Source organism: Muntiacus reevesi, chromosome 5 (genome assembly GCF_963930625.1).
Source record: "Muntiacus reevesi chromosome 5, mMunRee1.1, whole genome shotgun sequence".
Taxonomy (NCBI): domain Eukaryota; kingdom Metazoa; phylum Chordata; class Mammalia; order Artiodactyla; family Cervidae; genus Muntiacus; species Muntiacus reevesi.
Genome location: NC_089253.1, coordinates 25,522,612 through 25,548,858, shown reverse-complemented (window position 1 = coordinate 25,548,858; position 26,247 = coordinate 25,522,612). Strand labels below are relative to the sequence as shown.

At 45.6% G+C, this 26,247-nt stretch overlaps 2 protein-coding genes across 3 annotated transcripts; both read right to left on the bottom strand.

Moving 5' to 3' along the window:
- Positions 1-6,080: 6,080 nt before the first annotated feature.
- LOC136168736 (serum amyloid A-4 protein) lies at positions 6,081-11,856 on the bottom strand. Its single transcript, XM_065936430.1, has 4 exons — positions 11,743-11,856; positions 11,228-11,322; positions 6,626-6,764; positions 6,081-6,243 (listed from the first exon to the last, which is right to left on the bottom strand). Exons 2-4 carry the CDS (start codon positions 11,316-11,318, stop codon positions 6,081-6,083), a joined length of 393 nt encoding a protein of 130 aa, XP_065792502.1. The 5' UTR covers positions 11,319-11,322; positions 11,743-11,856.
- An 11,464-nt stretch (positions 11,857-23,320) lies between these two features.
- On the bottom strand, positions 23,321-26,024 carry LOC136168737 (serum amyloid A protein). 2 transcript variants are annotated; one of them, XM_065936432.1, is made up of 3 exons: positions 25,940-26,024; positions 23,998-24,144; positions 23,321-23,482 (listed from the first exon to the last, which is right to left on the bottom strand). In XM_065936432.1, the coding sequence occupies exons 1-3, from the start codon at positions 26,022-26,024 to the stop codon at positions 23,439-23,441; spliced, it is 276 nt and encodes a 91-aa protein (XP_065792504.1). In that variant the 3' UTR covers positions 23,321-23,438. The 2 variants fall into 2 exon arrangements, with proteins under 2 accessions (XP_065792504.1, XP_065792503.1); XM_065936431.1 differs by having other exon boundaries at positions 23,321-23,604; positions 24,006-24,144.
- Between the last annotated feature and the right edge of the window lie 223 nt (positions 26,025-26,247).

The following is a 26,247-nucleotide window of genomic DNA, read 5'->3' as shown; positions in this document are numbered from 1 at the left end:
GGGAAGGGGCTTTTTTTGATTCAGTCCTACAGCTTCTGCAGGGAGGGATCACCGCAGACCGGCTGTGCCCCCAATCAAAGACACAACTCCTGTCAAGCGCCCCCGTTCACACACTTCTCTGTGTCCCTGTCTCTGTCTCTCTATTCTCCCACCTCCACCCCCGCCCCCGCACCCACAGAATCTGCAATCACTCCCTCCTCTAGCCCTTCAGGACTAAGGGAGATTACACCAACCCCACCCCACAGGTAATTTCTGTGCTGTGCTTAGCCACTCAGTCATGCCCGACTCTGCAATCCCATGGACTGTAGCTTGCCGGGCTCCTCTGTCCATGGGATTCTCCAGGCAAGAGTACTGGAGTGGGTTGCCATGCCCTCCTCTAGGGGATCTTCCCAACCCAGGGATCGAACCCAGGACTTCCACAGTGCAGGCGGATTTTTTACCATCTGAGCCACCAGGGAAGCCGACAGGTAATTTCTAGATCAAGGACTTGCACCATCTCTTCTGACCTCCTGAGGCTGTACCAACACCTTTGGGAATAGATCCTAATTAAACTCTCGTCAAGAAGCACTGACTCGTTGAAAAAGACCCTGATATTGGGAAAGATTGAAGGCAGGAGGAGAAGGGGACAACAGAGGGTGACATGGTTGGATGGCATCACTGACAAGATGGACATGAGTTTAAGCAAGCTCCGGGAGTTGGTGACGGACAGGGAAGCCTGGTGTCCACGGGGACGCAAAGAGTGGGACATGACTGAGCGACTGAACTGAACTGAAACTCTCCTCACATTACCCTCTTTGAAGGTGTCCTCTTTTCTTGCCAGGATCTTGAAGATACAGCAGCCTTAGAGAGTTCCACAGAATCTGGAGTTTTCTGCTTAATAAAAGGAGTACAACTTTGTACAGCCACCAGTCAATTAAGCAAGAATTATAGTAAGCAAACAAATTCCACATCCTGTAACCAATGTTCTCATAGATGAAGTAAGCACTGCAATGCTTCCCACGCTGACAATCCTCACATGCTTCAAGGATAATGGTTAACATTCCTACAAGATTTTTAAACGTTTTGTGATTAATAGTAGCTTGAAGCTTATTATTTCTTCTCAGGAAATATGGTGAGAGAGAGAAACTGTATAGGTTTAAATTTAAATGTCATATTGCATAATTTCCAACACATTTTTTTTTTAAGTCACACATTTCTTGATTACGTATTTCTGAAATTAGGTCATGCCTTCAGTTCAGTTCAGTTCAGTTGCTCAGTCGTGTCCGACTCTTTGTGACCCCATGAATCGCAGCATGCGAGGCCTCCCTGTCCATCACCAACTCCCGGTACCTTCACTAATTAGCAGGAAATGAAAAGTGAAAGTGAAAGTCACTCAATCATATCCAACTCTCTGCAACCCTATGGACTATATATAGTCCATGGAATTCTCCAGGCCAGAATACTGGAGTGGGTAGCCTTTCCCTTCTCCAGGGGATCTTTCCAACCCAGATATCAAAGCCAGGTTCTGCCCCTTTGCAGGCGGATGCTTTACCAGCTGAGCCACAAGGGAAGCCCCAATTACCAGGAAGCACTCATGAACGGTTGTCATTGCTCTAGGATTAGTTTTTGTGTATACTTTCCTTTTTGCTTATACACAAGAGTGAAGTAAGATTAAAATCTAAGTCCAAAAGAACCCCTTCAAAATGTGTAAAGTAAAAATTCACAGTGATAAGAAAACATGTCTGAATTTAAATCGTAACATTTTTCTTGGTGGTATATAAATAGTAACACATCTTTCAGTCTAAGGGTCTCAGTGTCAGAGAACCAGTGTGTGCCTTTGCCTTTCTTTAGTCTCACAGTGTTCTCTGCTAACTTGCCCCTCAGAAAGTCGACACAGAACTTCAGACATTCAAAATATTTATTCCTCCTTCAAGACTTCTCATCAGCTACCGCAATGACTAATAATTTCTTGCACATAGGACTCCTAATTTTCATATCTGTGAGGGATTGTGCAAAGTATCACTAGAGAAAAATATTTTTCAGTACAGTTCAGTTCAGCCACCCAGTCATGTCCGACTCTTTGCAACCCCATGGACTGCAGCACACCAGGCCTCCCTGTCCATCACCAACTCCCAGAGTTTACTCGAACTCATGTCCGTTGAGTCGGTGATGCTATCCAGCCATCTCATCCTCTGTCATCCCCTCCTCCCCCAACCTTCAATCTTTCCCAGCATCAGGGTATTTTCCAAGGAGTCAGTTCTTCACATTGAGGTGGCCAAAGTATTGGAGTTTCAGCTTCAATATCATACCTTCCAATGACCACCCAGGACTGATCTCCTTTAGGATGGACTGGTTGGATCTCCTTGCAGTCCAAGGGACTCTCAAGAGTCTTCTCCAACACCACAGTTCAAAAGCATCAATTCTTCGGCACTCAGCTTTCTTTATGGTCCAACTCTCACATCCATACATGACTATTTTTATGATGAAGTAAAATTATATCATTTCGGCTGGTATTTAGTATGTTATCAGTACAGATTTAATAGTCACTTCAAAGTGACTCATTACCACATTCTGCACATCCAAATTTGTGTCCAACGTCCGTATTTTCTACAACTCTCAAACCCCTCTACCAATTCTGACCTCTTTTGAACCCTTCTTTTTCTCAGACTTCATTCATTCAACATATATTCCTAAAGCAACTACTATCTGTGAGGCCCTGAGACAGGCACGGTGGATGCAAGGCTGACACACAATAGGAGAGGTGTGCTTTTAGCCTTGAGTTTTCTACGTACTGGCTTTAAAGACAGACCAAAAAAACAGGCAAATACCCTGGAGTGTGACGAATCTTGGGGACAGTCACCTACATCAACAGGAGCTACAATCAAATTCCCGCAGGTCCCATGTCCTCCTCTCCCATGTGCTGCTTCCCCATCCCTACTCTTCACCTTCCTTCCTTCCTCAGAGTAAGAGAGGTTTCCATTCCCCTGGGGGTCAACCATCCGTTGTGGCTTGGTCCCCCTGCCTCCTATTTCCCCTGATTCTACTGTTCCTTCTTTAGCTTCTCCCTCTTTCTTAGTTCCTTCCTGTTTCTTAAAGCCAGTCTGACCTCCTTTGAAAGCTCCTTTGAAAGAAAAATTTTTACTAACAAAACAATACATGGATTCAATTATTCATTTATTAATTTCCAATAAGCACTTGTTGAAATTCCATTATATGCCAGGATTGGGTATTCAGATATAAACAAGAAAGAAATGATCACTTCTCTCACTGATTCTATATTAAAAGGGGTGAATAGGAACCAAAAGAAAAATAAACCAAAAAATTAGTAAAAGAATTCCACATGTTGAAATTGGCAAAAAGTACAGAATAACCAGAGTAGATCAGCCAGGATGACCAGGAAGGTCTCTCTCAAGAAAGAGTGATCTCAGGAGGGTCAGGTGAGAAACACAGTCATGTGAAGAACAAGCAGAAGAGTGTTCTGAACAGAGAAAATGTCATATGCAAAGGTCCTGTGCCAAATGAAAGCTTGGCTTGTTGGTGAGATGGAAGGACAGGGAGCCGGGGAGTGTGGGGCATCAGATGCTGTAGGGTGGCCAGGGACAGCTCACACTGGATCACATTCTGAGGGAAATGGGAACCCGTGGAAGAATTTAAGCACGGAAGAGACATGATCTGAATATCATTTGTATGCTAGACTGAGAGGTAGGGTAAACACAGGCTCTCTTTTACCCAAGACAGTTTCAGTTTATTCCTGCCATCCATGTATTATCATCAATAATGCCCTTTTCCTCAGTGGGAAGTGACTCGGTTTAGATGAAAAATTATACAGTCAACTTAAGCAGAAGAGGGAGACTGGTTAGACAGCTGTTGCAGGAACCCAGGAGAGAAATGGTGTGGCCAGGAGCACAGAGATGCATATGAGAGCAGGCTGATGGACTAGAGATGAATTTTGGAAGTTGAATCACAGGACTTGTTAGTGGACTGGATGTGGGGTAAAGGGAAGGGAAGCATCAAGGACATACCTCAATTTCTGGACTGAGCAACAGAGGGAATAATCAGATCATTTACTTAAATGGAGGGGCCGGACTGTGCAGAATTCTGGTGGGGGAGATGAGAGCTCATTTTGGGACACATTGAGAGTGAAATCTCCGGAATCACCCAATCAGAGATTTCTAGAGGCTGAAATGGAGAGGCCTGAGGGTGAAAAGTTCTGGAGGCAAATGAGAGTTCCCTTTGGGACATACGAGTGTGAGATCTCAGGAAGCCATCCAAGCAGAGGTGTCTAGAGGCCAATCAAATGTATAAACACAGATTTGGGAAATCAGGTTCTGAGCAGGGAGGTATAATTTTCAGAGACATCAGCATATAGATACAATTTGCTATACTTGTTGGGGAGACTATAGACATAAAAAGTGGAAGTAAAAAAAAAAGTAAGAACCCAGAACCAAGTCTGAAGCACCCTTAGGGTTTGGGGATATGAAAAGACGCAGATAAGGAGATAAAGGAAATTAAAGGGAAACAAAAGGAGGGTGAACAAAAGCCGAGAGAGAACCTACCAGAAAGGAGGGAGAAGACAACTGTGCTGAGCGTGCCTCAGAGCCTTCCTGATACGAAACAGGAACTTATCAGTTGGCACCGTGGAGGTCACTGGTGACCAGAGCTGTTTTGCTGAGCGGTGGGGACAGAGGTCAGGCTGGTGTGGGTTCTAGTGTGAGTCAGAAGTGAGGAAGCAGAACGTGCAGGTGAGCAGACTTTCAAGTTTGAAGACAAAAGGAAGAGGAAAACGTTTAAGAGTGAGAACGGATATGGACTGAAGTCTGGGTTTTCAATGTGGGAATTTAATAAGAAATCAGATGCTGAGGGTAAGGACTCTGCAAGACACTGTTCCCTGAGGAGAACAAGCTGTGGTGTGTCTGTAACCAGTCAGGCATCTCCTGAGCACAAGGGCTCTCATGCGGGAGATCCGTGGAGGGGAGGGTCCCCACCTCAGAGCCCCACTCTTGACAGCACACCCCTGACCTCCTGCAGTCAGCCTCACCAGTCCTGGCTGCTCAGCTACTGCAGGTGTGACCGTGAGCAAGGTCCAGATCCCTTCCCTCTAAGCCTCATTTCTTCAAGTGAGAACTGCAAAGCCTTTTTGGTAAATCAGATAACTCATGGAGAGTCAGAACATTTGCAATGAAAGAAAATGGTGGCCTCTGTAATTACTATGCCTCAGCTTCCCACAGCCCAGCAGAGTTTGGATCACCGTTGGTCTGTGCTTCTGAGGAGGCTTCTCTTAAACTGCATTAGAAGTGTATATCCATATAACTGACATTCAGTCTAGAAGTGAAAATAGTATTTTGTTTCACCCAAAGACAGTGAGGATAAAGGTAAGGGAAACTCATCTGAGAATGATTTCTTAGGTTACATGAGCTGAGACCAGTTAACAGTTGGGTCAGGGGTAGGCTCTGGTGTTGATGAGAAATAACTGGAGTCTAAGATGCAGTTTCCAGGATAGATGTCGTGGGACTGGTCTTCCCAAAGCAAATGTGCCTTCTTGATGTGGGAAGAGATCCCTGGGGATAAGGCCTGGAGTGAGGCGGGGTCAGGATGCAGCTGGCTGGGCAGTGGAGAGTCGGGACCCAGAGAGGCCTGAAGGAGCAATGCAGTGACTGGGGAGGAAGAAGAGGCCACGGGGCTGCCCAGGCTTGTGCCGAGTCAGGCCCCGCCACCCAGGAGCCCAGCGTGATGGGCAGGGCTCTCCCAGCTCAGGCTGACTCAGGAGGAGAAACTGGGGTCCTGAGAGTACTGGGGCGCCACGGGGCCACGTGAGCACAGGGCAGGGCTCCAGGTCACCGGGGATTCCTGGGCCCCTCCAGTCACAGGCTCATCCTCCACAGAGCTTTCACCTTCCATATGGTGCCAGGAGGCCTTTCTCCCCAGAGTCTGACTCAAAGACTCCAGTTCCCATCAACATCTTCAGTTCCACAAACGTTTATTGGGCAGCTCTGAGTATGTGTCTCAGTTCCTGGGGTGACAAAGCTCAGTCACACTCCCTGTGTTTGGAGAAGTGATGTGTGGCTCACAGCCTAGTCCCTCAAGAACAGAGGGCGCAAGACTCAGTATTTCTTCGGTAGGCCTTCAGGTCTGAAGTGATCTGGGTCTTGGCCGCTCCGGCCCCATTCCGCAGCTCTCCGGTTGGAGACCCGGCCCTCCAAACCGAAGCTGTCTCTTCCAAGGTAAATCTGGTGTAAGAATCCTTGAAGGTACTCCCCGACATTGCTGGAAGGAAGGGAGACAGGAGAATTTCAGCTGGGTCTCTTGAGACAGCTTTGTCCTCTGACTCCTTTCTCCTCTTGCAGACAAAGCAGTGTCTTTGAGAGGAGACTAGAAAAGCCCATCCTCAAGAAGGAGGGCTAACATATGCACCCTCTTGGGCAAAGCCCTGGTTATTGGTTCTTCAAATACCCTGAATCAGGCTTCTTTAGTGACCCCTCGCTTTCTCCTTGGCAGTGAGGGGAGACACCTCCGCACCCATATCCTGCCCTGGCTCTGCTGGCCATGCGGATGCCAGGAGTAGGGGCAGGAGGAGGATGGGCCACAGAGCCCCCTGACTCTCTGGAAACAGACAAGCTCCGCTCAGCGCCCTCAGGAGCCCTGATACCTGATGATTTTTGCAGCCCAGACGCCCCCGGGGCCCCTTTGAGCAGCCTCATAGTTCCCTCGAGCGTGGAAGTATCTGCCTGAATTTTGGTAATTGGCTTCTCTCATGTCCCAGTAGGCTCTCCACAAATCCGAAGCCCCTGTAAGAAGATAAAACGACAACAGTAACATGGGGACATAGTGGAGAAGTGGGGGATGAGAATTCTCCCCTGCTTTTCAGATTTTGACTCTTGACAAAGTGGTCCTTTGAAATCGTAGATTGAGATGCATATTCCTTACTGTGGATCGGCTCCCACTGTAACTCTAAGGAGAGCCCTTTACAGTGAGCTGGGTCAGACTGGGTGGGGCTGTGGTGCTCTGGGCTGTCTGATACAGGGTTGTGTGTACTGTGTACAAAGATGTGACGGTCATACAAGGCATGTGATAATGGAGACTGATGCTTCAGATGTACGATCAGGACTATGTGAGGGAGGAGGTGAGAGGACAGGGTTCTCCACTTTTTACAGCTACCACACTCCGTAAGAAAAGCGCAAACTCTGAAATATACTGACCCAAGGGATGAAATACTATGTACAGAAAAACTTTGCAATGGCCCCCCAAAACTCTTTTTTAAAACCTGATATTCAGGGTTTCCCTGGTGGTACAGAGATGGGGGTCCACTTGCCAATGCAGGGGACACGGGTTCGATCTCTGGTCTGGGAGGATTCCACATGCCACATGTCTCAACTACTGAGCCCATGCTCTAGAGCCTGCAAGCCACAGCTTCTGAGTCTGTGTGCCTGGAGCCTGGGCTCAGGAACAAGGGAAGCCACCGCAATGAGAAGCCCGTACTCTGCAATGAAGAGTAGCCCCCGCTCGCTATAACTAGAGAAAATCCTCCTGCAGCAGTGAAGACCCAGGGCAACTAAAATAAAGAAATAAATAATTTTTAAAAACTGATATTCAAATAAAATACGTAAACAAGACGTACTGTATAGTACCTGTGTGTGTGCTCCTCAGTCGTGTCCGACTCTTTGTGACCCTACAGACTGTAGCCCTACGGACTGTAGCCCACCAGGCTCCTCTGTCCATGGGATTTCCCAGGCAAGAATACTGGAGAGGTTGCCACTTCCTCCTCCAGGGGATCTTCCCGAGCCAGGGATCGAATTTGCATCTCTTGTGTCTCCTGCATTGGCAGGCGGATTCTTTACCACTGAGCCACCTGGGAAGTCCCACTATATAGCACAGGGGACTATATTCAATATATTGTAAAACCTATAATGGAAAAGAATCTGCAAAGGAATACACACACACACACTACTGAATCACTTTGCTGTATACCTGAAACACTATAAATCAATTATACTTCAATAAAAATAAATAAAAAAATTTTAACGGAAATATTTTTTTTAAAAAAAACCTAGTATTCAGAGAATACAATGAAAAAGAGAATAGCACATGGGTTCAAAATCAGAAAGATTGAATTTGTCAAATATCAACACAACAATTACAAAGAATTCAATTGCAAAATTAATAGCATCACCTCCAGTCCTGCATAAGGAGATTAAATGTCAGCACTCCACTATAACAAAAAGCTGAACAGATTGAAAATGCAGCAACTCTTCTTGGATCCATAAGAGGGGGAGGACAGAGGGCATAGCATTGCTTCCAAGGCTGGAGATACGAACAGGTGGATATAGAGAGGGGAGGCCTTTTGGACCAGAAACTCAGGAGCAGAAACTGGTGAGGAAACCCATGCTAGGGGTAGAAAGACCCGAGCCAGAATTGACAAGTTTCTGGAGGTTCGGTGGAGACCACTCTGAGAGTAAAACCTCCTGGGGGACCCAGCCATTATTGGGCTCCATAATATTGTAAGAGTTACCTTCAAGAGTTCAACCAGATTCTCACAGAAACTATTGTTAAACATTTTCCAAAAAAAAAAAAAAATTTCCCTTGGGCTTCTCGCAGGAGGAGAGGAAAAGGAGCCATTTTGAAACATGCCAGAGTTCTCTGTTCTCAATAGGCCTCCCTCAGAAAACTCTGTGCTATCAGAATCTAAGTGACCTGGAGAAAGGAAATAACCAGCTCCAGCCCACGCCAGCCATCCTGCCCCAGTTGAAGGATAGAAAAAGCCAGAAACACCTGTGAAGTTCACAGGTTAGAGCCACGGGCTCATCAAAAAGAACTGAGACCTAGTCATAGGTCTGGGCTTCCCAGGCAGCACGAGTGGTAAAGAACCCACCTGCCAATGCAGGAGACATAAGAGACAGGGGTTCGATCCCTGGGTCGGGAAGATCCCCTGGAGGAGGGCATGGCAACCCTCTCCAGCTTTCTTGCCTATTAGAATCCCACGGACACAGAAGCCTGTGGCTACAGTCTATGGGGTCGCAAAGAATCGGACACGGCTGAAGCGACTTGGCACACAGCATCCAGTAATGCTTCCCCAATCTCCAGATGACAAAAGGCCTATTTAGAGCAGTTCCTTCTATCAGCTACATCAAGTCTGGCTCTTAAGAAAAAATTACAAAGCATACCAAAATGCAAACAACGCAGTTAAAAGGGACATGGCAGGCATTGGAACCAGGCCTGGTAGGGATGTTGGAATTACCAGGCTGGGAATTTAAAACACCTATGATTAACACTTTAAGAGATCAAAAGACAAAGTAGTCAACATGCAAGAATGGATGGGTAATGTAAGCAGAGAGACAGAAATGCTAAGAAAGAAAAAACTAATGCTAGAGATGAATAAAACACCATAACAGAAATGAAGACTGCATTCTATTGGCTTATTAGCAGAAAGACACAGTTGAGAAAAGAATCTCCATGACAAAAATACCTCAATAGAATCCTCAAAAATCAAAGGACAGAGAATGAAGATTGCCAAAACCACAAGCACCATGGGACAACTACAAAAAGAATAACATACGTGTGTGGGATAACCAGAAGGAAAGAAACAGAGAAAGGAAAACAGGAAATATTTGAAATGATAATGACTGATAAGTCCCCAAATTAATGTCAGACATCAACCACAGACCCAGGAAGCTCAGAAAACACCAAGCAGAATGAAAAAAAGAAACCCTCAAAAGCCCCCCTGCAAACAATCTACACTTGGGCATACACAGAAAATCAAAGATTAAAAAATAAAATTCTGAAAGACGTCAAAAGAAAAAAATAGTTACCTGTAGAAGAACAAAGACAAGAGTTACATGACTTCTCCTTAGAACTCATGCAAACTAAAGAGAATAGAGTGAAATATTTAGTACTGAGAGAAAAACCACCAACCTAAAATTCTGTACCCTGTGAAGTTACACTTCAAAAGTGAAGGAGAAAGACTTCCTCAAAAAAATTAAGAAACTTTGTTGGCCTAGACCGGCCTTGCAAGAAATGCTAAAAGAAGTTCTTTAGAGAGAAGGAAAATAGTACAGGTCAGAAACTCAGATGTACGTTAAAAAGGAAGAGCACTGAAGAAGAAATACTGAAGATAAAACAAAATTAAGAACAATACGTGCAGATCGAAGTATTGCAACAATTGACCACGTAATTTTCCTGCTTTAACAAGTAGCCAATAAGCTTCATGTCCCATCAAGAATGGCAGGTCAGGGGCTTCCCTGGTGGTCCAGCGATGAGGAATCTGCCTGCCAATGCAGGGGACATGTGGTATCCCAGGGACACAAGTATCCCTGGTCCAGGAAGATCCCACACACCTCAGAGCAACTAAGCCCCTGTGCCACAATCACCAAAGTATACGCACCTACAACCCACACTCTGCAACAAGAGAAGCCACAGCAATGAAAAAAACTGCACACTGCAGCAAAGAGGAGCCCCCCACCCCTCACCACAGCTAGAGAAAGCCCATGCAGCAACAGAGACCCATCACAACCAAAATAAGTAAACCAACAAATCTTTAATAAAATTTTTGAAAGAATGGCAGATTAGGTTTGCTTCCTTGGCCCTATCTCAGTCCTAGGGTGGCAGATCAGTGGGAATCTGCACTTTTTATTGTGTGGATGAGCGTGAGGGTTTGATTTCCATGAGCTCTGCCTTGAAACCACTGGCCGTTTGCTTGGGTACAGGATGGGATCGTCCTTCCAAGCACAGGTCTTCTCTTTCCCAGGCACCCTCTCTCCTTGGAGTAGGGCATGACGTTTATTCAGCTCACCCTTTCCCTGGACATTCCACCCTTGGGACATACCAAGTTCCCAAGTAAACCTCAAGACTGAGAAATTTGCTATTTATGAGTCCCCACAAGTATTCTTGCCCAGGAAACCCCATGGACAGAGGAACCTGGCAGGCTACAATCCATGCGGTTGCAAAAGAGTTGGAGATGACTTAGCAACTAAACAGCAAAAACAAGGAGCTCACCCCTTGGAAGTCCTGGCTGCCTTGGAAGTCCTACTCGCTGCCTGCTACCAGCAAGGACAGGCTGGGTTCAAAGCATCTTTGACCTGGGGTCTGGAGAAGCCCTTGGTGGGTGCTGAGTCAGACCAGCATTGAAGGAGAAACCCTCCAGCTCTCACCCATTTATGGTTTCTCAAAGGAGCATCCACATCTGTGGTGTGTGGTCTCTGCTCAGAGTGAATCCTGGGGTTAGCTGGGTGTGCCCTTCATCCTCGGGGGCTCTTACCTTGCACAGCCTCCTTGAAGAATGAATACCAGCTTTCACCGGTGACTCCCATGATCAAGGTACAGAGAAGAATGCCTATGAAAAGCTTCATCGTGCTGACGTGAAAGAAAGAGAAGGTCAGAGATGCACAACAATGGTATATAAGATAGAGAGATGTTTTGCAATTTTGAATTTCAAAGATAGCTTAGTTCCCAATTCCCATTTACTCTTTTTAGAATTATTACTGTAGGACAACTTGTAATGGGTTTTAGGAAGAAGCATAAATCCTTAATTCTCAGTCCAGATCTCTAGAAAGACTAAGAGGGTTCTGCCAGAATTTTATTTGTTCGTGGTCAATCTGTCATCCAATAAAGCAGAATAAAGTAGATTCATAGCATTTCCTGAGGTCCTGCTCTGCCCAGCAGACCCAATAATGAGTAGAAAACACTTCTCCCCAACTGAAATTTATCAGTTATGGGAGAAAAATCTCTCCAAAGAGAAAAACAACAGAATTACTCCCCAGAAAAGAATCTCACCTGTGTCCTTTCTCCAGCTGAAATTCGGCAGTTGGTATCTCTCCTGACTTTGGTGTTAGTGGGAAGAGAGGTCTTAAATCCAGTGTGCATCAGTGATGTCTGTCTTGCTCAATTCTTCTGTGTAAACAAATTAGCATATTGAATAATAGTATTTTCCTTATTCTCAAGCAGTTTTTTTCGAATGAGTCATTCAAGACATTTGTGTTCTGGCAGCTTTTCCTAATTGACTTATTCTCTTTTTAGTCATATTTGAACAGAAGAGAGTTGTATTTGAGTGTGGGAAGACACAGGTCCTTCTCCACTTTACTCCCTTCTCATCCCTGTTTGGAAAAGGGATCTCTCCCCTCCCCGGGTTACACATAGGTATTATGTAATACCAGATTACACATAGGTATTATGCTGTTAAGAGGTGATCAATATGATTAGCAAAGGAAATGTTTACTTCTCTTGGGGTTTCTGTCTAAGGCATGTGAGGACACATGACAAGCAAGATTTGTCAACTCCACCAGCAATGATATGAGGTAATGATTAATTATTCTGGGAGAACGGCATGAAGTAGGGTTTCTAGGCAGTACCCTTGATACAGATTAAAACAAAAAAACAAAAAAATCTGTGTGTGTGTATACATCCCTTTCATACAAATATACATGGTTTTGTACTCTTTTAACTAAATATATATATATAACTAAATATATATTGGAGGTCCTCCCTGGGTTTTTTTTAAACTCTTATTTAAAAAAATAGCTACACAGCATTCCTTTGTAGGATGGACAACAATTTATACAATACTAATGGCCATTTCAGATGTTTCTAGTCTTCTGTTAATGAAAATAACCATGAATTTTTGACTCTGTGTGTGTATGTATATATACATATATACATGTATATATGATAAATTTCTAAAAAAGGGATTACAGGGGAAAGTGTAGCTCTTTACATTTATTTATATATGTTGCAAATTGCCTTCTGTCAGAAGCTCTATAAATCTTCACTCCCACCAGAAATGTCCCACAGCATCTACCAAACAACCCTCTATCAAACTTTTTGGTCTTGGAAATTTTGGTAAATAAAATACAATTCAGTGTAATTTAATTTGCATTTCTATTGTTACGAGTTTGGTTTCACAGTTTTTCCTCTGTATAAGAACCATTTGTATTTTCTAGCAAATGTGAATTCATTTCTTGTATTTTAATATTTGTACTGGTTTGTTAGATTTTTTATCAATTTGTAAGAATTTTATTATATAGAAAAACGTAGAACTTTATGAGTTACAAACACTTTCCCAGCTTATTATTTACCTTTTGATTATGGTTGCTCATGTTTACCAAAATTTTCTTTATGTTCTTGTCTTTTTTTTAAACTTTTCTCTAGTGTCTTCTGAATTTTGTCCTATAGCTGGAGAGGTTTTCCTTGCTTTGATTTATAAAATAACTTTTCCATGTGTTCTCTATGTATTATATATTTTATTATTTATTTAAAAATATCTAGTACATTTGGAACTTGACCTAACATCATTTGGAAAGTATATTTTCAATTTAATTTTAAGATGGCCACCCAGTTGTTTCAATCCCATTCATTGACTAATCCCTGTTTTACCCATTAGTTTGACAGGCAACCTTTAATGCTAAATGATCATATACACTTGTGTCTAATTCTGAGTTGCAAGAATCAATTTTTCTATGTTTGGGTCAGTACTACCTCGTTTTATTTACTGAGGCTTTATTCAATGCACTAAATGCCTTCATCATTCTTCCTTTTCAGAGGAAGTAGTTGGGATTCACTTTCCATAATTTTTTTAACTTATTTTCGTATCCAGAAGCACAGCTGATTGATTAAACAGTATTTGTGGCTCATGCACCTGTCCCAATGCTCTCCTTGACTGTGGCGTTGTTTCAACTGGTGTCTGGTGTGTCCAGGAGTCCCCTTCCACAGCTATATTCTCTCTTAAACCCACTCCACTTAGTCCTTCCGGCCACTCTTCACTGCAACCACCTTGGTGAGATTGGCAAGGATTCCATTCTGCTAACCCAAAGGTCATTCTCTCCACTACGTGGCAGCATCTGACATGGCTGATCAATAACTGTCCACAGGGATTCGGGAATGCCACACTCTCCTGACTTCCTTCCATCCACAAAAGCTGTTCCTCTTCAGTGTTTTTGTTGGCTCCTCCTCCTCCAGACTTCTAACCGATGAAGACCCTTTGCAGCACCTTCACCTCTTCTCTTTTAAGCCTTTATTCACATTCTGAGGGAGCTCAACCAGGCCTTTGAGTATAAGCTCCAAAAGGCCAGGATCTTATCTGTGATTGGTCTTCACACAAAAATCCACTGCTTCAAACAATGCCTGGGACACAACAAGTACTTATTAAATATTTGCTGAATGAACATGGAAAAACTTTTTTGAATGTTTGAAGTAGTTCCTAATTCAAATCACATGTTTAAAAATGATAAGTAGTTCAATACTACTTATCTATGAATTGAAGTCATAGGACATGAGACTGAAAAGATTGGATACACAGACTATCTTGTCTAAAAAAAATAGTAAATATCATGAATTGGAGGGAGGAAGAAAAAAGATGTGTATGTATGCTGCATTCTTCACATTTCATAAAGGGAGCCTCATTATCCAGTTGTTAATATTGGTAAATTTTAAAATAGAAATATAACCCTACTATTCAAAGTTAATAATACTTGAAAGAAGTAAGAAATGGAAAGTATAACAAATGGTGGCTTCTGGGAAGTGGGATTTGGGAAGACTCCCCTTTGCATACATTTCTCAATCATTCTGAAACAATGCATCACTGCTATGATAAAGAAAAAAAAACAAAAAATGGGGTCAGGCCATGGTGAACTTTCACTCATCCTACGACAGACTGTATCCTCTAGTTATAAATCCTCACCATGCATGTTCACATTGACTGACGTTGCTACCCAGGCTCACAGTTGTCAATGACAGGTTCCAGAACAGCAATGACTCACGGGAAAGTGGACCAGATGGGGCACGATGAGGTGAGTGGAAGTGGGGCAAATGCGGAGAAATGTCTCAATGAGGGATCACATCTCAAACTGCTCTGGTCTCTGAAGGGCTCACAAGCCCTGTACCGGAAATCGCAAGTCTGTCCAGCATCTTGATAAATCTTGCTTGGTCTCCACTCCAGCTCCTTAACACATCTTCTACTTTAGAGGACAGAGATGCGTCCTCTGGCATCGCTCAATCCCTGAGAGGCTCTCCCCCTTCAGCACAGGTGGAGGTCAGCTCTCCCCCTCTGGCCAGAAGAATGGAAGAAAGATAAGGATATATCCCAAGAACTGTCTTATTTCCAAAGCCAGTCATGGGTTTTGCTCTAAGTTTCCATGTCTCTGTCTCACACTGGGATGCTACATGCAGAGGGTCATGGTGTTTCCTTCGTCTAAAAAACAGGAGACGTGGAGCTCTCTACTATCATCTCTGCATGCTGGCAGCTCCGACTGTGAGAGATCCAAATGGGGTCAACCAGGACCTTTCTCCCTTCATTCCAACCATTCAGACCTGCTGTCTTGGAGAGAATGTTGCCGCTTATGTTAATTTAGGGAACAAGGTCACACGCAGGCCTTGCTTCCTGAAGCTGGACTTCTGGTACCCAGATTCCATTGTTTCCTGGCTTTTCAAAGTTTTCTTCTCTTGAGGATCTGGCAGAGTCCCAGGAGGAAACAGCCCAAACTGGAATAATTGAGGAGTGTTGCATGAGGGGGCTAATTGCAGAGACAGGCAGGAGTTCGGGAAAGTGACAACGCTTGGAGAAGCCCCCTAAGGTAAGCAGTCATGAAACATTTCCACCTTGAGGCTTAAAGGGACCAAGGAAGGAGCAGTTAGCCAGAGTGTGTGACAGAAGAGGAGAACAGGTATTGGGGGTGTATTTGAAGAAAAGTCTTACATGAAGATTTTTCTTGGGTGCTCCTCACAAATAATGAATGACAAAGTAGGGAACAATAGGAAAGCCTGGGACAGGGCTGCAGGAGACGGGGTGGTGTTGGCCTGCTCTTCGCAGTGACATCCCAGGAACATCCTTTGACCCCTTAGGTCTCAGCTTCTTCCTCTATGAAATGAGGCTATGACAACAGATGATCTTTAAGGAACACGCTAGATGCCAGGGATACAATAGTGAACAACAACGGGCAAGACTTAGTCCTTATGGAGCTTCCGGTTTGGGCTGTATACATATATATATCATACCAAAGAAAACAGATTCACAAACCGTTAAGTGCCCTAAGCAGGGATGGCAGAGGTTCTGGCTTCCCCCCAACATCCTTCCATGGTCAGTCAGGGCTGTGGGATCTTGCTTCTCTAAGAGAGGGAAACACGGATGATTCTGCCCTTGATTTCTCTCTGGGCCACAGCAGAGGACATGTCCTCTTCCCGTTTGGAGGTCTCCTGCCCCTGTGAGTCTTCTGGATTCCAGAGCCTTTGTGAAGCAAGAAAGGGCTTCTGCATTCTGCTGTCTGTTCCTAAATGAGTTCCACTCACATCTTGTGTTCTCTGCTTGACTGGCTTCTCTACCTCTGTGTTTTGGAGTTTGCTTATGTTAGTCATTTTTAGTTTTGGTTTTGGTTTTTTCAGGCCGAAATATTGAGTGCCATCTTGGATTTACTTTGGGAGTCACTTCTCTGCTTTTCCCCACATCCACGTGTAATCAGCACCACAGCGGTGGTGGGTCTGGAAGACTGATCAAAAGTGTAGACCCTAAGGAGCCCTGTTGGGTTCAGATTCACCCTGTGTGAGACCAGGAGCAAAACACTTGTCTTTATTGTGTTCATCCCATCCTCTGTAAAATGGGAACAATACTAGTTCTTAACCTCAAGAGAGCTCTTGTGAGGATTAAAGGAGACCATACCTGATAAACTCTCAGTCAGCTCTCCCACCCCCAGAGGTGAGCTAGTGCTGTTTCTCTGGGTGAAATCTGCAGCAGCGTCTCTACATTCCAAGCCCTGCAGCTTTTTCACTTCCCCTCATAGACTCACAGACTCATCCTGCACAAAAGCTCATTCAGCAAACCGAACTCTCCCAATGATCCCCCAGGAGAGAGAATGGAGTGGGTTTCTGCTGCTCACACCCTGCACCCCACTTCAGAGTCCCCCCAGACATCCCCAAACTTCAAATTGCCCTTTTCAGTGGCCCTCTGACCTCCCCTCACTTACTCTTCCTCCACTGTATGCAGCTCAGTCCTAAATCCTACCCCTTACTTGTGCACCGAAATGATTCTAGGTGCTCAGCAAAGCCTTGTGGAGTCCTCACTTCAAAGGCACCTCAGTGATCAATGTAGGTTATTTGGGCAGAAATGTCATTCTAAACACACACAGCTCTCCACAAGAATGAGATCTTCATAGTGTTACAAATGTGTGTCCTAATGCCTTTAATTGTACATCTATACTAACTTTTATTCCAAATTCTCAACTTCACTGGGCTCCTCCATTCACTCATTCATTCACACACTAAATGGATACTTGCTGAGAACACACTGCGGGGACATGAAAAGCTCTCCTGTCTTCATGGAGCTGACACGCAGCCACTGCTAACCCACCTGGCCCGGCCACCCTCGCACCCATCCGAGCAGAGATCACGTTCGTCTCATGTCCCTAAAGCACAGGCTTCTTTCTCCCCAGTGGATGGGCCGCTCTTAGCCACGAGGGCGGTCTGCAGTCATCTCTGCGTCTTCCTGACATAGTGCACCTGGGAGGAAATTTCTGCCCCAGGACAGAAGTAACGATCTGGCCCTTCGCCCTCTTCTGGGCTCTCAGATTCTATCCCAGACATTTACCTTTCCTCTTCAGGAAATTCTAGGGACTTGGCCTAACCTCTGGGCAGTGAGTTCTGGTGGGGGTGGGACTCCAGAACACCCCCATGTCAGCAGAGGGTTCATGTTGTAATAGAGATAGCCGAGGCATTTGAGTCAGAGAGAACTGGGTTTGAATTCAGGTTCCAGGTTTCCATGGCTATACAGACTTCTGTAAGTACCTTAATCTCTGCAAATCTCCGGTTCTCTCCTCTGTGACACAGGGACAGTCACTCCCAGCTAGCAGGGTGGCCTTGAGAGTAAATGATCACACAGCAGGTGCTCACATCTTATTTGTGTTCCCAGGGTCACAGTGGAGGATTTCTGAGCTTGGATCCAGTCATCCCAGCCTAGGGGACCAAAACCACACCAATGAATGCAAGTGACCTGGCCCTTCATCAAACCCTAGACGTGCAGACCCCGACCGTGACCTAGCTGCCCTCATATCTGCCCTGGTCCTGGCATGAAACACCATTGAGCCCTAGCTCCTGGGCTTCTGTGTGCACAGGAAAGCCTTCTCCTCTACATCCTCACCCAGGCGGGGCTGGTTTCCTCTCCCTCACCTTCCAGACTACACATTTCCTGGAGGCACTCCTCACTTCCTTCCACTCTGTCTCCAGCTCCATCGCCAGCTGCTTCACCATTGTGCTAACCTTCGCCTACCTTGAGGACCTGAACTTGCTCAGCACCATTAGCCCCGAGCGCTGCCTGTCCATCCTGGGCCCATCTGGTACCACTGCTGGTGCCCAAGACACACATCAGCTCTCAAATGTGCCATCCCTGGGCCCTGTGTCTGCTTCTGAATCTTAAGGAAGAGAACTATTGTGGCTTCCTTTTAGGGGTTTTGGCTGTGATTGGCATCTAGTATTTGACTTCATCACTGCTGGGTAACTGATGTTCTTATTGGTGGTTCTTGCTAGTGCCAGCCTGACCCTGCTGGTCAGGATCCTCTGTGAGTCCCAGCAGGTGCAGCTGACCAGGCTCTGCATGGTCATCCTCCTCACAGTGCTGATCTTCCTCCTCAGCAGCCTGCATTTTGGGATCCAAAGTTTTCTGCTGTGCCAGCTTCAGGAGGATTTCAACATGTCCTTCCATTATTTCAAGACAGGGATGGTCCTGTTAACAGCAGTGCCAACCCCATCATTTGCTTTTTTGTTGACTCCATTAAGCATCTGAGACAGGGGCGGCTGGCCCTCAAGTTGATTCTTCTGAGAGCTTTGGACAACACAGCTGAGGTGAAGAAAAGTGGAGGAAGCCTTCCTCAGGAAACCAGGGAGGTATCAGTAGTTTCATGTAGTGATTCTGTATTAACCAGGGTTCAGTCAGAGAAGTAGTACTTAGAGAAGATTCTCTATATCATTGTATAAATATGTACATATATTTGATCAGACACAGTTGTAGGTTCTGGTTAGACTGTCTCTGTAAGGCTGTTGCCTGTTTGTCTGATGCTAGAGCTTGAGGCCCACAGGACAAGCTGGAACTCAGGAGCATGAGCTAAAACCCATGAGAACCAAGCAGAACTTGGGTCAGTCTCTCCCAGCACCTGTGGTTTTGCTGAAGTCTGCAGAAGCTGGCTGCCTTCCTATGGAGCTAACCACACACGTGGTCCAGGAGTCAGAGCAGCCGCAGGAGCGTCAGGGGAAGGCGGAGCGGCTGGAGGCCCAGCGGCTGCCTCGTGCCAATGAGATGAGCCAAGAGAGAAGCCACAACGCGCATGAACATCCTGGTCCCCCAGCCCCGACCTTCCACACACACAAACAGGAGAACTGCTGCTTCCTTTCCAACCACCACATCTTGGGCAAACTAGCTCCTGATGCCCACTTTAAGTAGAAGCATAAAGAGAAAGGAGTTGTGAGAAACATTGTTCAGCCTAGCCAAGCTGACACTTCAACTTCAGACCCATCACAGTCCACTAACTGTCAACTTGGCACCAGTAACCACCTCCCTAACCCATAGTTAATTCCAAATAAAGACAATAGCAAAGTCCAGCTTCCCACACATGATGTACTTATTCCATATACACTTGAAACATACCAACCTTTTTCCACAAAGAGGATAAAGTCTCTTTTTGCTTTTCTAATATATTATGCTGATTCTTTTTCTAGTGAGTTATACTCCCTTTTTGAAATCCTATAACTTAAACGCTGAGCTATACAGTTAACTGCTATTAGTACATATTCTATATGACGATAAAGGAATAGAAGGAAAATATTTGTGATATATATATATATATATATAAACATTCACATTACAGAAATACAATAGACAATCCTTTCCAATTGGTCACATGGCTGCTATTGCTATGAACATATACCTTCTCCTACCAATTATTCCACCTCACCTTTGCCTTCAGGGGTAACTGCAATCTGTATTTCAGATTGGTCTGGGCCATCACAGTCTTCTTACATGAGTGCTGTCCCCTTCCATGACTTTTGCTCACAAGGCCTGTTGGTGATATAATCACAGGGCAGAGGATAGCCTCTGCTTTGAGGTCACAGAGACGTAGTTTTGTATACCAACTTTGGCCCTATCAGTATGGTCAATTTTCTTAAGACAGCAATCATCCTGATAATGATTAAGTGAGACAATGCCTGTTAAACAAAGTGCAATGCTTGACAGATTACCTTATTCAGGGGCCTTCACCCCGTCCCCAGGGGAACTTTGCCAATTCTGGGGCCCAGGACTGTTTCCACTTGTGAAGAAATTCACTTCAAGCAGAAGGTTGAAAGCAGTACAGGGAAAGCGTAAATATGTTGGGTCACTGCATTCAACCAAGAGGACAAATTAAATGTTTCTGACAACTCTTTCTCTAAATATCCTACAATTTCCATCTCAAAACAACTAAAAGAATTCAAATTCAGCCTACTCCCAAAAAAGGGAGTCATCTCTAATTTTGACAAGACATACTCTAGCTTCACCCAGGGCCTGTCATAGGGTAAACACAGCAATTATTTGTTAAATAATTATTGAATAAAGGACTTAGTAAATAACTAAGTCAGTGAATTTTTAGTTCAAGCCTGTGATAAATCTCTATTTAACAGATTTAGATCACTTATCTTTAAGTTTATTACTTTACCAATTTCATCAGAAAAACCAACTACAAAATGTATGGTTCGTGAAAGAGTTCCTCATGTGACTTCCTTTCCTTGTCCTCTTAAAGCCCCAAGTACAAGGCTTCTCCTGCTGCTCTGTGTCTTCAACCTGATTTGACTTAATGCTCCTTCTCCTCCCTCACTGCAATTTTCCACTGATTTTATATAAACGACATGTCCCTTTAGGGCAAGGTCATATAAGATTTACTTTTATATTCCTAAATGCTTCACATTGTATATTTTACTAATTTAGTTATACATCCATATTGTAGATTATTATGATATACGATATATTTATTTTGGGGGGATGCATTTTCTATTTAATAATTGTTATGTTTAAATTGTTGCTATAGACTGAATGTTTACATCCCCCTAAAACCAAAAGGTTTAACCCTAATTCCTAATGTGATGGAATATGAAGGTGGAGTCTTTGGAAGGTGATTAGGTCATGAGAGTGGAGCCCTAATGAGTGGGATTAGTGCCCTCATAATATAGACCCCAGAGAGCACCCTTGTCTTCCTGCCACGTGAGAAGACAGGAATAAGACGGCCATCTATGAACAAGGAAGTAGAGTCTCACCAGACACAATCTTCCAGCACCTTGATCTTGGACTTCCCATCCTCATGAATTGTGAGGAATACATTTCTGTTGATTATAAGGCACTCAATTAATGATATTTTGTTATAGCAGATTGAATGGACTAAGAGAAAGGTATAACTTCCATACAATGAATTTCACACATCTTAATTTACCTGTCAATGAGTTTGGCAAATCAATACACCTATGTAACCCACATTCTCAGGAGATTTTGAAGGTTTCCATCATTTCAGATATTCCCTCTCAGGCCATCACCTCTGCCTCCAGAGGCAACTACTGTTCTTTATCATTAAATATCAGTTTTTTAACCTGTTCATGAACTTCATACAAAGTATACACTCTTGTGTAAGTCTTCTTCTTGATATAATAATTTGAGAAACAGTCGTGTTTATTCCCTCCCCTTTGTTGCTGAATAGAAGTCCATTGTACAGATAAGTCACAGTTTATCCACTCTTCATTTGATGGACATTTGGGTTGTTTCCAGTTTGAGGCAACAATTCTCCTGTGCCAGCTGGGCCTGATGTTAATCTGTCAGTAGAGGGCTCTAGGGGGGACAAGCAGGATGTACCACCATCTCTTCCAGGTCCCGTGTCCTTCTTGCCATCCAGCTCCCGGGGCGCTCTTCTCACACACAAGGACACCCACTGGCACTCTGGAGTTTTTATGTTATTCCCAGCCGCTGAAGTTTCCTGGCAACTGCTGTGGCCTCGCAGCTGGATTCCCAGTGTTCAGCAACATTCTGTCTCCCTAACAATGCATTAATACCACAGACTAGGTGGCTTCAACCAGAGAACTTCATTCCTCACACGTTTGCAGACTGCAAGGTCCAGAACCAAACTGCAAACCAACTTGGTTCCTGGTGAGAGCTCTCTTCTTGGCCAGCGGATGGACACTATCTCATTGTGTCTTTACAGGAGAAAGAGAAAGCTAGCTCTCTTGTGTATCTAATATTATAAGGACCCTAATCCTTCCAGCCCAGGCTTCAACACTTATGACCTCATTTAACCATATTTACTTCTTTCACCTGAACAGCTCCATTAGGAATCGGGCTTCAACATAGAAATTGGGGAGGGGGAACACACTCAGTCTGTGGCACGGCCATTTCCACGGCTGGCTTCCAGGGAGCTCAGAGCCCTTCTATCCCCTGCCCCGTGTGTGCTGTCTTCAGGTGAGTTTGCAGAAAACCCCAGCTGCATCCCCAGTGAGTTCAACTGCACCCCTGAGCCATTCCATATCAAGCTTTATGGGTACATGGGGGACGTCTTGCTTGTCAGCTTTGGATTGGGACACCCAGCAATCTTTACCAGCCTTCCCATGGGCTACAGGCTTCCCAACAAGATCAAAACCTCAGCTTTCTGTATTTCTTAATCTCTTAGTACTTAATCCTATAACCAGTTAATAATACCTCACATGAAAATTTCCCTTTATAAATCACTAACTGGTTTCTGGACACTCACTTACAGAAGTAGACGCCTCTGTCCTGCTCTCTCCCCACTAATATCTCTGCAGGTGAGCTACTTAAAATAAGAGGCTATGAGGAAACATTCACAAGCAAGGAGGCTCTATGTCATCATTTAGGCTTCAAATAAAGCCAAAAAAAAAAAAAATAGACTAGCAGGGAACAGTGTTGGAGGCAGTTCTGGATGGCACAGAAAGAAACTGGCTCATAGATGGATTTCTAAGAGTTGCTGAGAAATGAACAGAAGATCAAGGTGGCAATTGATGGAGCAGGATTCCACCGTCCAGGCCTCCCGTGACTGTGTCCCTGCCCCACACAGAGAGCACCGAGGACAAGCTAGGCGACTAGACGGGGACAGAGGAGGTGGCAGGACACAACTGCAGGGAGGGAGAAGGCCTGGGCAGAGAAGGGCCTGGAAACGGCCCCGGGGGAACCAGAGGGGCCTGGAGAGGGAGCGGGTCTGATTAGGGGAAGGCTGGACAGGGGGTCTGTCCTGAATGATGCTGAGGGTGTGTCCCGGAAACAAACACACAGGCACAGGCTCAGCTTCACGTGGCTGTCCTGCCATCAGTTCTGGAACCAACAGGCTGTCCTCACACCAAGAATGACACAGTCTCAGTATTCCATCTCTTAAGCATTTATTAGATCCGCTGCCTTCTGTGGGCAGAGAACGCTCTAGCTCGGTGTCCCTGCCCTTGGGGACTCACAGCCCCATCTCCTGAGCAGAGAGAGAGGCAGCTCAGTACTTGTCAGGCAGGCCATCAGGTCTGAAGTGGTTGGGGTCTTTGCCACTCCGGCCCCATTCGTTGGCAAACTGGTCAGCTGCCGAGTCCTCCCGCCCCTTGCCACTGGACGTACCCTTAAGCAGAGGGTCTGTGAATCTCTGAATACCTTCTCTGGCATCACTGGAAAGGAGGAGGGCAGGGAGGGGATTAATCCAGGACTATGAGCCACAGACCCACCCTCCCCATCTGTCCTCTTTCTAAGGGATCAATGACTCTGAGAGGAGCCCAGGAAAGAGGGGCCACAACCCTGTGGTTCCCAGGCACTACCACCTCAGCCCTGCACATCCCCTGGATGCTGGGGAAACAGCACCCATAAGGGGACGGTTGAGAATTACCTGTCTCACCAGCCTTGCTCTGCTCTTCAACCACTCAGACCTCACACTGGGCACAGAGCAGGAGGGTGTTTAATAGTAGGAGGGCCCACAACCCTACTGGAAATTTCTCCAGGGCTTGGCCCCTCCAGGCTGTCCAAGGTAGCCAAGCTCTGCCCACCCATCCCTGTAACCCAGAGACCCTGGTACCTGATCACTTTAGCAGCCCAGGCACCCCCTGGTCCCCTTTGGGCAGCATCATAGTTTCCCCGGGCGTGGAAATACTTGTCTGCACCTATATAGTTGGCTTCTCTCATGTCTCTGTAGGCTCTCCACATGTCTTTAGCCCCTGGAAAGCAAAGCACATGGAATAAGGATTATCAGGTGGAGAGAAAACTGTGACACAGCTTACAGAAGAATCAAGGAATAAAGAATCTTCCACTGACTCGGTTTCAGCCTGTGGTCAGAGCACCACAAATGCCTCAGGGTGAGAAGAGCATTCCTGATGCCCAGCTGCCTGCTCCTAGTACTGGAATGAGCACCATTGGGGTTGGGTTGGGGGAGGCGCTACGGCTGTGGGACCTATTTGTCTGACCCCTGTGATGCTGTCTCTGTGCTACCTCTCAACGAGGGCTCTACCTGATATGTTTAAGGACAGAGGGAGTTATTATAGGACAGGATTCCTCAACAGCATTCTGTTGAAATTTGAGACCAGGAATATTATTGTTGGTCAGGGCTATCCTAGATATTATAACATGTCTAGCAGCATCCTTGACCTCTCAAACTATTCCTCAGTGTGACAACCAAAAATGCACCCAAGCATCAACAAATTTGCCCTGGGTCCTGAACCACTGCTCTAGAGGAAGCTGCGTGTGACAAGCTCCGGGGCACGTGGGTGTGTGAGGAGGTGACGGGCGAGACAGATTCTGAGAAAGGGGCAGACATACTCCTCTGCTCTGACGCCTAAGAAATGTATTCCTGCCTCATGAAAGGACCACTTGTGACTGTATTCCCCTGCCTGTTAGATGAGTGAAAGGAATCCTGAGAACTCTCTAGTGGATGGTACTGGTGATGTGGGCTGCTTGAGGAAGTGGGTCCATTCCTCAGCCTGGCTGCACTGTCCAATAATCTGGGGAGACCCTGAAAGTCCCCTGAGCCCTCACAGCCCAGGCCAGTCACCTCCCCATCTCTGGGCTGGTCTCAGGCAGCAAGAGTTTTCATGGCTCCCCAGGGGACTCCAAACTGCGGCCCAGATTGCTCAGCCCCCGGCTTCAGGAAGTGGTGCTGGAAGAAGTCGGTGAGAGCCTTGGCCTCAAGCACAGCTGGGTTCCCACCCCTGTCCTGCCGCCTGCTGACTGGCACTCAGTCCCTGGGCAATGGACTTGGCTGCTCTAAGCCTTGGTTTTCTCCCCCTCAAGTGGAGGAAGATGCCCGCTCGGAGGTGTTCTGCAGGTAATATATGACCAAGTGTCCCAGCTTGACTGGAACTGCCCCTGTCTTCCTGAAACTGCCCAGTTAGTGCTGCTAATGTCCTGGAAAACTCCCCAGCCCTGGGCAGGGAAGGAAAGTGGATCCCTCTAAATTGCACGTAAGAGTCGAGTTCCTTGTGGAGGCTCTCCATTTGTTATTAGGTTTCCACGCACACACACCTTTTTTTTCATTAGTTAAAAGGCTAGGAAAAGATAGGAAACAGACTAAACAGGGACAGCGTCACTGAGTATAGGTAGGACCAACAAGGTGTTCTGAAGGTCTCTGAATTATCCAACTAGGGAATGGAAGGAAGGAAGGAAGAGAGGAAGGGAGGGAGGGAGGAGTAGGGATGGAAAGACAGGAAAGGAGAACAGATGGATCACTTTCACCCTACTTCATGCAATTGGTCTGAGGGAAATTTCATTCTATTTCAGACTTGTTTTGTGTCTTCCACTCAAACTGCTATTTCAGCTGGAAATGATGCTCATTCTTTCTCTAGTACCTGATTGACATAAATCCTGTGCTTTTCAAACTGTCTGAAAAAAGCTCCCCCAGTACCTGTCATATTCTACCACATAGGGTAACACCTCCTAGGACCCCAGCTCCAACCCTCAGGGGTGTTTAGGGTGAAGCCCAGAGGCCCAAGGATGCCATCGCCCCTCCATCAGTCTTACCTTCAAAAGCCTCACCAAGGAAGGAGAGCAGGCCGTGGGCTCCCAGCACCAAGGAGCAGAGGATGAGGCCTGTGAAGAGCTTCATCGTGCTGGAAGGAAAGGAGAGGGTCAGGGAGACACGGACAAGACTTTCACCCCTCTCCGCTTTGGGGTTTGTGTGTCAAGGAGAGCCTGGCTGTTCATTTCCACTAGACTCTCAGTGGTCCTACTAGGAAACACTGCAGTAGGACCTTACTCACAGCCTCAAGCCCTCAATTCCGAACCCATCAACCCTGAACCCAAGACTGTCTAAGAGGTCACCCAGATGG

Excerpts from the sequence above, each read along its gene's own strand:
- LOC136168736 (XM_065936430.1), bottom strand. The coding sequence starts at position 11,318 with ATGAAGCTTTTCATAGGCATTCTTCTCTGTACCTTGATCATGGGAGTC. Across the intron at positions 6,765-11,227 it reads CTTCAAGGAGGCTGTGCAAG|GGGCTTCGGATTTGTGGAGA; the intron begins GTAAGAGCCCCC and ends ATCTTCTTACAG. Across the intron at positions 6,244-6,625 it reads TGGGCTGCAAAAATCATCAG|CAATGTCGGGGAGTACCTTC; the intron begins GTATCAGGGCTC and ends CCTTCCTTCCAG.
- LOC136168737 (XM_065936431.1), bottom strand. The coding sequence starts at position 26,024 with ATGAAGCTCTTCACAGGCCTCATCCTCTGCTCCTTGGTGCTGGGAGCC. Across the intron at positions 24,145-25,939 it reads CCTTGGTGAGGCTTTTGAAG|GGGCTAAAGACATGTGGAGA; the intron begins GTAAGACTGATG and ends TTTGCTTTCCAG. Across the intron at positions 23,605-24,005 it reads TGGGCTGCTAAAGTGATCAG|TGATGCCAGAGAAGGTATTC; the intron begins GTACCAGGGTCT and ends CCTCCTTTCCAG.